General features: G+C 36.6%; 1 protein-coding gene across 1 annotated transcript in view; it reads left to right on the forward strand.

The window, feature by feature from the left end:
- Positions 1 to 12,290, forward strand: part of RALGAPA2 (Ral GTPase activating protein catalytic subunit alpha 2) — a 176,220-nt gene that overhangs the window by 18,509 nt on the left and 145,421 nt on the right. The window contains exons 7-11 of the mRNA XM_070941007.1: positions 5,548 to 5,660; positions 6,319 to 6,457; positions 8,441 to 8,640; positions 9,576 to 9,788; positions 11,670 to 11,843. Of these exons, the coding sequence (XP_070797108.1) occupies positions 5,548 to 5,660; positions 6,319 to 6,457; positions 8,441 to 8,640; positions 9,576 to 9,788; positions 11,670 to 11,843 (839 nt within the window). The remainder of the gene's footprint in view (positions 1 to 5,547; positions 5,661 to 6,318; positions 6,458 to 8,440; positions 8,641 to 9,575; positions 9,789 to 11,669; positions 11,844 to 12,290) is intronic.

Raw genomic sequence — 12,290 nt, forward strand, 5'->3', positions numbered from 1 at the left:
TCATTTAGGAAATCTGTGTTCCTCTCACTTCCTTAAAATAAATATTCTTCTTTTCATTTTGTGAGTGACATTATTAGGTTCTGATTTAATGTTGCAACAAGTTATGTGGACAGAATTACCTTCTGCTGAATACTGATTGCCAGCATTTTGGCAGTTTGAATCTCCCCAGGCTTAAGGTTGACTCAGCCTTACATCCTTCCGAGGTCGGTAAAATGAGGATCCAACTTGTTGGGGGCAATATGCTGACTCTGTAAACCGCTTAGGGAGGGCTGTAAAGCACTGTGAAGCGGTATATAAGTCTAAGTGCTATTGCTATCTGTATATCTTCCATAGAGTTTGGTTACAGTATTGGTGCCTGATTATAGTACCTAGTTGGTCAATTGTGCAGTGTTTTTGAAAGGGAAATATCATTTTCCAGGATTTGTGATACACCTTTGATTATATGTTTCTGGTTTTAGCTGGGAGCTATAAGAGACTGTATTCTCTGGTCGACCTGTCCATTTTGGTTCAACAGGTTGGGCATGTTACAGGTCTTGTCAGCCAAGGAATGTGAATTATATAGCAATCAGATATATTTATTTTGTATCGTTTTATTTTATAAAATTATTTGTATGTTTTTATGATGCAGGCCACTCAGAGTCACTTACTGAGATGGGTGACTACAGAAATCAAATAAATAAAAAATAAATAAATTAACAAATGCTATTCTGTTCTTTGTATCTTATAGAAGATTGCTCTTAGGAACTCTTACCTTTTTGTATTTCACTGAGTGGTTATTGTAGTTTGAGAATTGCCTGAATTAAACACTTAAGATATTAAGCTTGCCAACCAGCTTGCCATCCAGTTATGGCCATGACAAAAGACAGTGTGTAGAGCATATAAAGGTACATCATCCAATGAGTGTAAATTGGTATTACTTTGTGTCCTTGCCAATGTGTTATGCCAGTATGTGTGGGCTAGCCCAGAAAAGCAGGTGGAAAAGCAATAGGTTTTTTTCACAATTTTTCAAAGCATTTATTTTTTAGTTGCAGTAAGGTACTTTATGCATTTATTCTATGCAGTTTCTTTATAGGCTCTTTGCTGGACAATTGAAGCTGCTGTGCTATTTGTTCCTCATTCCTAATGCCTTAAAAGAGTTGAACAGGGAATGCATTTATTGTAGTGAAATCCTTGAAGGTGTCTGGCTGAAACTTGGCAGGAATTACTGTCCCGTAATTTTCATTCCATTATTATGCCAAAAAATGAAGCAGCTGCAGTCATTAAAAGGATGTTTCCCCAATACATTCTATGGTCCAAGCTTTTAATTGAAACTCAGAATTGCTTAAATTGAATTGATTTGCCTTTCAATCTTAAAGTAGAAAATTGAATCATGCCATCTGCTAAAGTTTGGACTGGACCAGAGCTTGCTAACACAGGTTTGTTACATACATAATTTTTTGATATATGAAATGTTATATTAAAGATTCAAATGGATCTTGTTTTCAATATAATTAGAAAAAAATTCTTGATATATAGCATAATTGAATCTTTGACTTAACTGTTTATGGTGATATATTAGTAATATAATAATAATAATAATAATTTTATTGTCATTGTATGTGTATACACATTATACCCATACAACGAATGTAGATTTTCCCAAATCAGGATGAAAGTTGTGATTAAGAAGAAAGCATAGAGAGAGCTAAGAAGCAGGGTGGATAAAAATCAATGATTTTTTTTTAATTTAAATAGGATTTTTTTATTTTTATCAAATTTATTTTAATAAAATGCTTTTGGAGTAAAAATCTATCTAAAAATAGTTTTCTATTTAAGATACATTAATAATTTAGTTTATTCAGCATGAAATGGAGCTTAGTTAAATAGCATGAGACTTTATATTCTGCAATATTTACATTTTTGGTTAACTCATTCAATGAATCCAAACTCTGCAAGCTGAGATAATATACACTCCATTAATGCATTCACACAATTTCACAGTAACCATTCATAAAACAAAGTTCAGGAATATTCCTTTATCCCATTGTTTTGCAAATCTATGTACACTACAAACTATGATTGTTTGAAGAGAAATGCATCTGTATCAGGGGTGAAATGCTACCGGTTTGGGCCAGTTCGCCTAAACCGGTAGTAAAAAATGCTACTGGTTCACCAAACCAGTAGTAAAAAAATGTAAAAAGAAAAGTTCTGATGATCGCGTGTCGCTCAGGTATCATCAGAACTTTTTTTTTTAACTTTTTAATCATTTTTTTACTACTGGTAGTAAAAAAATGCTTTAAAAAAGTAAAAAAAAAAAGGCTCAGGTGATTGCGCAACACAGCTGTGATCGTCCGAGCCTTTTTTTACTTTTTTAAAGCATTTTTTAACTACCTATTCGCCTGAACCGGTAGTAAAAATGCTTTTAAAAAGTTTTTAAAAGTTTCCCAAGATTGCGCACCATAGCTGATTTCCCCCCCTCCCCTCACTGTTCTACTTACCTTCCCAAGCCTCCTTTTGGTGTGTAGTGCGCATGTGCGTGCAGCACATGTTTGGTGCAAACTACGCACAGCGCGCATGTGCAGCCAGCAAAACAATAGCAAACCAGTTCAGATTTCATCACTGATCTGTATCACCAGGCTCTAAGTGTGAGGAGGAAGGGTAAGCAGTAAAAATGAAAGTGAAGCCTTCTAAGCAGTTTATAAATATAATATTAAAGAACACCTGTCATTTCAGATCCATCATGGCAGCGCCTGTTAGTGGGCATCCACTCACCTGCTGCCTGCCACATCCCTCATCTTGTGTCATTGCCGCATCACCAGCCATCCCATTAAAATGAATGGGACTGTCGGTGAGTCAACAGCGGGTCAGAGGAGGAGCTGCTGTGGGACAGAGATGATAGTTGCTCTTTAAAAATTGTGATTTAAATCGATTTAAATCAAGCCTTTTTACTAGTGATTTAAATCAAATCCACCCTGCTAAGAAGACAAATCTCCTGTTAAGTATGTTAATGCAACGGGAAGTGCTAGATATTGCTTGTTTAAAAGAGCCACGTGGAAGAGTAAGGGCCCTTGCTTCATCAGGCTTGCCATATTTTATCCTTATGCGTTATGTTTTTTGATTTGATTGTAATTTCTTTGTTGTGAGCCAGCCAGAGTTATTTAGGGTTGTGGGCATACACATTTATAAAATATTATTATTGTTATTATTCACTTTATTCATTAAACATGAAACTCAGTCAACTGAATATTCAAAAATGCATCACAAATACCATTGATGTGCTAATGGTTGATATGGGTAGCTGCCAGCGTCCTAAGTATCACCCAAGGACCTTCTTAAGATGTATGATGCTCCAAGTAGCGCAGTTTTTTGCAGTTCTGCTGGTGTTATTGCAGGAAGCTGCAATTTGTTGATGTATCTTTTAAAATTCTTGGACATGGTACCAAGTGCCCCGATGACAATGGATATCACTGTTACATGTTTCATCCATTGCCGTGTAGTTTCGATGGCCAGGTCGCGATATTTCATGATTTTTTCCAGTTCTTTTTCTTCGACTCTGCCATCTCCTGGTACCGCGATGTCAATAAATTGTACGTTTCGGTTTTCGACAACTGTGATATCTGGTGTGTTGTGTTCCAAGTGACGATCCGTCTGTATTTGAAAGTCCCACAAGACCTTCACCTTTTCATTTTCTGTAACTTTTTCCACTTTATGTTCCCATGACTTTTTGGATACAGGAAAGTCATATGTTTTACATTATTTTTATTATTGTTGTTGTTGTTGTTGTTTGCAGAGTCAGTGAGGTGTTTGGACTGGATTTGGCATTTTCATCCACCTGTCAAATCCATCCCAAATGATCTGGGATAGGCAGATGTTATTTGATGGTGTTAAAGGCCATAGGATGTACGCTGTTCCAAGAAAAGTTGCCCTTTGCTATTGACTGATGATGCTTTTGTCAGTTGTAATAGTGGTAGTAAATACACACCAGTCTGAAATCACAGCTGCCAGTTCATTAGCTAATGTTGGTCTTCATATGCATTGAGTTTGTCCCAAGAGCCTAGAATATCATAAAATATGTGTGGATATATGCATATGTAAGATGGAAATTTCGTCAATGCACAGATTTTCCAAGAGTTATCTAAAGTCTTTTTGATATGGCACCCTATAGGCAAATAACCATTGGGACCACTGCTGCCAATTGGAGAAACTGGAGAAATACCAAAATACGCAAATCAAAATTAAAAAATTATGGCATAATCTTTTAATTTAGATTTGTGTTTCTTGATATTTCTCCAATTCTTTCTCTTCTATACCCTTGTATTGCCACATCAATTGTCCTAACTTTCTTCTTTTCAGTCACAGTTAAATCCAGTGTGTTATGATCCAAGAGTTTATCACTTTGTATGTGGAAAGCCCACAATATTTTAACCTGCTCATTTTCTACTACTTTTTCAACACTATGTTCCCATTAATTTTTTATTATTAGCACAGGATAATTTTTACAGATGTTCCAGTGAATTGTTTTGGGGTCTGTGTTATGTTGTTGTTTATAGTCAGTTTCTTCAATCATCTTGTACAAGTCAAGTATATGATCTATTGTTTTTTCAGCAGCTTTGTACAATCAACACTTTGAATCATTTGATGTTTTTTTAAATTCTGGCCTTAATTGTTTTAGTTCGAATAGCTTGTTCTTGCAGCCAAAATTGACCCTTCAGTTTCTTTTTTTTTAAATATTCCAGATGTAAGCCATTGACTAGTTTTATGTGTATAAACTTTTGCCACAGTCTTTTGTAGAAATTGATCATGTAATGCTTTCCTTGATAGTAGTCTGTATTTTTATTATATTAGTTTGATATTCATGTTTTTGTTTCCTGTACATTCTGTCCAAGTTCCAGTTTTTAAGTTGCATCAGTACTTGGTCTTGGTGATCATTTACAGCCAATGCGTGGTTTTCTTCTTCAATAGTTTGTTTGACTTGAAAGTAAACCTCTGGCTCCATTTCTGTGGAGCCAGTATAATATCACTACAAGGATGTAATGCATAATGAATAGTCATTCTTGTTTCTTGTTTTTTGGTCCAAACTGTCCAGTTCAGCTTGTGTCCAATTAATAATTCCAGCTGTATGTCATATCATAGGTATGGCCCAAGTATTGATGGCTTTGATGTTATTTTCACCATTTCAATTTTGTCTTCTGTCTTTTTCTCACTCTTTGAATGCATTCTTTACTATTTACATTGTTAATTTGCCCACGGGCCACGCTTGATGTTATCTAACTGTAAAATGTCCAATTTCTTGTAGACTTCATCCTGATGGCTTCTGATGATTTGGCCATTCGGCATTTCAATTCCATTACTATTTGTAATTTTACTGGATCGAATTGTTATTGTAACACATTTCTCATAATGGTAGTGATGGTGAGGGCAATGGTTGGTTGCACAGTCAGCCAGATGTTTAGATTTGCCATTTTTTGTTCACCTAAAGTCTTTCCCAAGGACCTGGAATAGGCAGATTTTTCAGGGGGTACAAATTTTATGGTGTGATCATTTAAAATCTTTCTATGTCTTATTTAGGGAAAATATATCCTGAAGATATAACACCACTTTTACCACATGCTACTGGTGAAAAGACTGAAGACCCAACTTGCTATTTTCTTCAGATACTCTTAAAATACATGGTAATTCAGGTGAGCACACATATAGTAATTTCATTGAAATTGTTTAATTTATTCATGTATTCACGTATTAATTCCTACTGCACTGAATCATTTCTCATTTTTTCTCATCTTTCCTATCTTCTCCTATTGGTTTCTTATGATTTCTTATGATCAATTGTTGTTTGAAACTTATGATTAATGATTGTAACTATGATTATGACCTATGACCTATTACTTGCTGTTTATAGGTACACTTTGAGCTTATGCACCGGAAAAAATTCCTTGTGTATCTGATCACACTTGGCTAATATAGAATTCTATTCCTATTCCTATTCCTATTCCTATTCCTATTCCTATTCCTATTCCTATTCCTATTCCTATTCCTATTCCTATTCCCATTCCCATTCCCATTCCCATTCCTATTCCTACTCTAGTCTAGTCTAGTCCAATTCTAATTCCTGCCCTGCCCTGCCCTGCCCTGCCCTGCCCTATCCTATGCTATCCTATCCTATGCTATCCTATCCTATCCTATCCTATCCTATCCTATCCTATCCCCTACATAATATTTAACGTAAGTTGAGGCTTAGGAAAAAAGATTGCATTAAAAAAGTATACATAGAATTTTTCATTACACAAATATTTCAATGTTCTTTCATTTAACTTGAGTTCTTTTTTAATTCTGGCAAAGGCTGCAAAGGTGGAATGGAAGAATAAGGAAAACCTTAACACAGGATTTAAATTTCTCTTTGCCCTCTTCAGAAAGTATTATCTTCCTCATTTATTCCCTTCTTTTATAAAATTAACCAACCTCTACAATCCTGTGCTTGGTAAGTAACTATTTTACCTCAGTTATTTTAATAACATTAGAATAAAAGTTTTCCCCTAATATTAAGATTGAAATCTTTAGAAAATAGATTCAAGATCCAGAAAGATTTTCACAGACTTCAACCCTGGGCCTATCCAACAAAATACAATTCAGTGGTGAGAAAAGTAAGATTTTATACTTAGGCAAGAAAAGAAACAAATGCACAGATATAGAATAGATAGTACGTGGTTCAATAGCAGTAACTGTGAGAAGGATCTAGGAGTCCCAGTGGACAATCACTTAAATATGAACCAGCAGTGTGCTCCAGCTGCAAAAAAAGCTTACATAGTCCTAGACTACATCAGCAGAGAGATAGACTCAAGATCACGTGAAGTACCATATTAGGCTCACTGTATAACTTTGGTTATACACTTACTTTGGTAAGACCGCATTTGGAATACTGTAACCAGTTTTGGTCACTGATACAAAAATGATGTTGAAACTCTGGAAAGAGAAGAGCAACAAAGATGATTAGGGGACTGGATGCTAAAACATATGATGAGTGGTTACAGGACCTGGGTATATCTAATCTAACAAAGAGAAGGACTAGGGTTGACATGATAGCAGTCTTCCAATATCTAATGGGCTGTCACAATTCTCCAAAGCACCTGAAGGCAGGACAAGAGGTAATTGATGAAAAGTTATCAACAAGAGATCCAACTTACAACTAATGAGAAATTTCCTGTCAGTGAGAACAATTAATTAATGGAATGACTTGCCTCCAGAAGTTGTGAGTGTTCCATCACTAGATGTTTTTAAGAAAAGAATGAACAGCAATTTGTCTGGAATGGTATAGGTCCTATACCAGTGATGGCTAACCTTTTTGCCATCATGTACCAAAAGCGGGGTGAGTGGGGGGGATCACACACGCGCATGCCCACACCCATAATTCTATGTGTTCCACGCATGTGCGCGCAACACCCCCCCCCATGCTCCCCATGTTTTTGGCACACGATCTCCCCAGGCTCTAGAGTCTCTCTAGGAGCTTGGGGAGGGTGAAAACGGCCTTCCCCACCCACCCCGTGGAGGCCCTCTGGAGGCCAGAAACAGCCCGTTTGCCGACTTCCAGAAGTTGGCAAACGGGCCATTTCTGGCCTCCAGAGGACCTCTGGGGGATGAGGAAGGCTGTTTTCACCCTCCTCAGGCCTCTAGAGAGGCTCTGGAGCCTGGGGAGAGCAAAAAACAGGCCTTTCCCTACCTCCCCAGGCCCTCTGGAGGCAGGAAACAGCCTGTTTCCCTACTTCTGGGTGGCCCAGAAGGCCCAAAAATCAGCTGACTGGCGCTGGAGCTGAGCTCACGTGCCCACTGATATGGCTCTGCATGCCACCTGTGGCACATGTCCCATAGGTTCGCCATCACGGTCCTATACTATAGGATCTCCTGCCATGGGCAGGGTATTGGACTAAAAGACCTCCAAGGTCCCTTCCAATTCTGTTATTCTGCTAAAAAGATCTCTTTATGTAGATAACATATTGTCTTGTTGATAAGCCTCCTATAATTCCCCTCTATTTTAAAATTTAAATTCATTCTACTCTGGAGAACAATGATAATTACAGAAACTGGCTTACTAGATAGGCTTATTTTTTTAATCATGGCTTCTGATCTGCAACTTAAAGTTAATAAAATATCAATCTATCTTATAAAATGTATTTTAAGGTTAAATTTTTTGGAGGGGAAAAAGTATATTTAGGGTCATGGTTTGCTTTACAAACCCACCCATGGAACTTATTTTACTTCTCTTAATTCACATTACTCTCACTATGTACAGTTCTTATTGTATGCTACAACCATCCTTTGGATCTTTTTTGCCTATGAAAGCACATTATTATCTTCATTTGTATTTCCCTTATTTGCCCTGACAGCCTGAAACCCTTACACTGCCTGAAATGTAAACTTCTATTTATAAGGCTTTTAAAGATTCAATTTAATGTTTTGTGTTTTACAGGGATCCCTGGTCTGCGCCCCAAATCAGTATACGTTAGTACAACTTGTGATGGTGGAAATGTTTATAGTACAAAAATTCCATACCTGGATGCTCGTGTAACTTTTATAAAATGGCTTGTAAATTTTTTTCTGGAAAAGAAATACCTTACAGCAGCACAAACTTTCAAAAATGGTGTGGAAGTTCTACCCAGAATCATTCAAGTATGTTGCAAGTGTTACTTAGTTTAGCATTTCTGACATTGAAGCAATATCAAGTTACATTAGTTAAACTATAACTTTTACATGAGCTTGAGAACTTAAATTTCATTTAGAAAAATGCTACATATTTTGAGTCCTGATACCTTAAATAAGTATCATGTATCTAGTCATCAATTTTAGTAATGGAATGACATCCTTTTAATAACTAGCATTATTAAACATTTATTTCAGGTTAGCTTAAACTAATGGAGATGGAAAATTAGCACCCGAATGTCTAAGTTGTATGTACATGCATTTCACTGGCTACAATAAAGAATGGCAAGTAAAGAGAAGCCACCTACTCTGAATATGTCTAATTAATAAATATCTGTTGTTCCAGATTACCATACTGAGAGGAAAGGGGGATGCTTGCTACATAATCTAAGGCAGAGCTGTCAAACTCGCTGCCCGTGGGTCGGATGCATCACACACTAGCCATGCCCAGTTTAGCGAAGGAAAAAAGTCCCAATATGTCATGTGATGATGCTGTGACAAAGCGAGTTTGACACCCCTGATCTAAGGTAATCACTGAAAGTAGCAGTGGCCAGGTTATGGCAATTGCCACTTAACTGCAGGCTACCATTTAGGATTGTCCAGAGGTTTCCATTGATAAAATAGTGGCCACGGCTGTAATCATTGCATAATCCCAAAAACATATCACACCTCTGCAAATGGTTGCCAGGTAAAACTGTGTGCTTGTGTGTGTATGTGTTTATATGTATATGTATATGTACACACACACACACACACACACACACACGTATTTTTTATTGAACTTTTAATTCAGTGGTTTCTGTGGTTTGGGTGCTGGAGTTAGTTGTTAATAATTAAAAGTTAGACTAAATTCTCTTAAGTAATTTCTATAAATTATCATAGTTGTTTCTTCATATCTTCTTAAGATAGTGGGTAATACAGCACAAGATAAAAATCCTGAAGTGGAGAATAGTGTCCCATCCGATCAGGAGAAAAATCATATCAACTACAGCGGGATACTCAGTGATTCCAGTTTTTGCAGCATTGAAGAGCAGCACCGAACTGCATATGAAATGGTGCAACAAATATTTTTATCTACAAGAGATTATGTGAATTTTGTTAATGAAGTATTTCATCAGGTTGGTATAAATTGACATCTGTTTATATGTTGTAGAGTATCAGTTCCGTACCTTTCTCTTTGTGGGACTCTGTAATATCTGTGAAAGATTTTAAGAATCAATCCTTAACAGTATATTACCTATGCCTTTCATGGCACACATCCTTTCAGATAGTGTCATTAAGTGCTTAACTTAAATGAAAGTTTAAGTTAAGGGAGAAGATTTTTAGGGTGCTAACGAGCCCCATAGCTGTGTTCTCCTCTGCGAGCCCCAAGGGGGATGGTAGAGCCAGGTCTTTAGACATTTCCAGAAGGCCAGGAGACTACAGTCTTGTCTCACCTCTGAGAATGTTTTAATGCTTGGGGGCAATGGCAAAAAAGGTTCTTCCTGGATCCCATCGGTCAGAATTCTTTAACTGACAGGGTCTGCAACATACAGTACCTTTCCTGCCTGACTGGGGGGGATATTCTGATGATTCCATAGGTAATCTGGCACCATGTCATGTAGGCTTTAAAAGTTGTAACTAACATCTTGAATTAGACCTGGAAGCAAGAGCAAAGGCCCTCCTAGCCACAACTGCCACTTGTTCTCCACAAGGTCTCGGAACACTATCTTCATGGACAGTCTGGCAACAGGTTTGGAGTATAGAGAGTATCGTTGCGGCAAATAGTGCTTTAATTTACTGTTTAGATACAGGAGTAAATCCTTGTTTAGGTCTGAAGATCAATAGTATGTTTGTAGCATGTTGCTATCTTTTTTCCCTAACCCATGAATCCAATCCGGATACAAGAAATACTTATGTGTTAAAGAGTATGGGAGAAACATTTCTATAAGTAGCTGAACTATTAGTGTAGAAGTTTGAAAAAGGTGAAAATGTTTTTCAACCACTGAAGTCCCCTTTTCCCATGATTTATTGAATACCAATTTTTCAGTGAATTAATAAACAAATATAATCAGTCGAGGAATTTAACATAAAATTGCATTTATATAAATACAAATATTTTTAGATTGTATTGAAAGTACTCTATTCTGCAATCAGATAATAACAGGTACCAATATCTACTTAATCATTTTAGTTGAAAGTATTTTAAAAAGTTTTAAAAAATTGCATAGCCTAATAAGTACCTAATAAGATATAGTACAGTAATAAGTGCTTATTTTAGGTACTTAAATTTAATATAGTATTATAAATTTTATCTCAAGACTTAATTCATTTATTTGTGCCACCTATCTGACAAATGTATACTATTAAAAAAACATTAAAAATAAACATCAAAATATTCCACAATAAGAATATCAATATTATTTTAAAAGACTAGAAAAGAACATATTTGGTGTTACAAACAATACAGCCATCCCATTAATTCTCCATTTTCCTAAGGAACCCCTACCCCCATCCCCAGTCTATTGATAGAGCTATATTTTGAGGAACTTCTGGAAGGCTACCATGGATGGGTCCAGTCTGATCTCCAGAGGAAATGTTACTCCATAGGGCAGGTGCCACAGCAGAAAAGACCTGTCTCCAGATGTAGCTCCTTAACAGACACAATGTACCACATATCTCTTCTGCCAGAATTGTTGCCACATTATTTGAATTCCTTTGTCTTAGTTTTTCAACTATAATATTGTCCTAAATCATGTGCCTTTTGAAAATATTAAAGCTCGTCTGATGATAGAGTAATGAAACTCATATGCATCACATAGACATTGAAAAAAGTTGAGAAAAGCTGTACTTTTAAATATATATGTCTAACCATCTCTAAACTCTTGATGTGCTTTTGTTACATAACTCTGTATGACATCATAATGTTTTTCCTTTTATGGATGACAGCTTGATGGATTAAAGTAGATAAGTGGAAAACTTTGAGTTCAATCTCCTCATATCTATTACTCCCCTTTTAGGCTTTTTTGCTGCCACCATCAGAGATATCCTTAACTGAAAAGATTGTGAAAGTTTATAGGAAATGGATACTACATGAAAAACCTGTCTTCATGGAAGAACCAGATGCAAAGGAGACTATTCAAGATGATGATGTCATCACAGAACACTCAACAGAAGAGACCGATGGCAAACAGGTATGTATGCTGCCAGTCTTTATGAATAGGCAGTGCGTTTGTGTGATGTAATCAATTGAGGTTTCTAAATAGTTGTATAATCTGAGCAGAGATGTTGCTCAGACTAATGTAAATAGTATATATAGAAAACTTGGTTCCACTTTTTCCCTAACAATCTGTTGCTACTCAGGCAGGGGTGAAATGTAAAATTTGTTACTACCGGTTCTGTTACTATCGGCGTGGTTTGGTGGTGGTGGGGGGGTGTAATGTGACTGGGTAGGCGTGGCCAACTTTTTTTTTTTTTTTTAACTTTTCAAAGTATTTTTTCTGAGGTGGTTTAAAAAATGCTTTGAAAAGTCTCTCTGAAGATCAGGCAACTCAGCTGGGATCGTCAGAGAGACTTTTAAAGCATTTTTTTCTGCAACCTCTTCCGGGGAAGAGGTGGTTAAACCGCCAGTCAGCTGCTCA

Source organism: Pituophis catenifer, unplaced genomic scaffold (genome assembly GCF_029215685.1).
Source record: "Pituophis catenifer annectens isolate HBS135680 unplaced genomic scaffold, rPitCat1.0.hap2 SCAF_3, whole genome shotgun sequence".
In the NCBI taxonomy this organism is placed as follows: Eukaryota; Metazoa; Chordata; class Lepidosauria; order Squamata; family Colubridae; genus Pituophis; species Pituophis catenifer.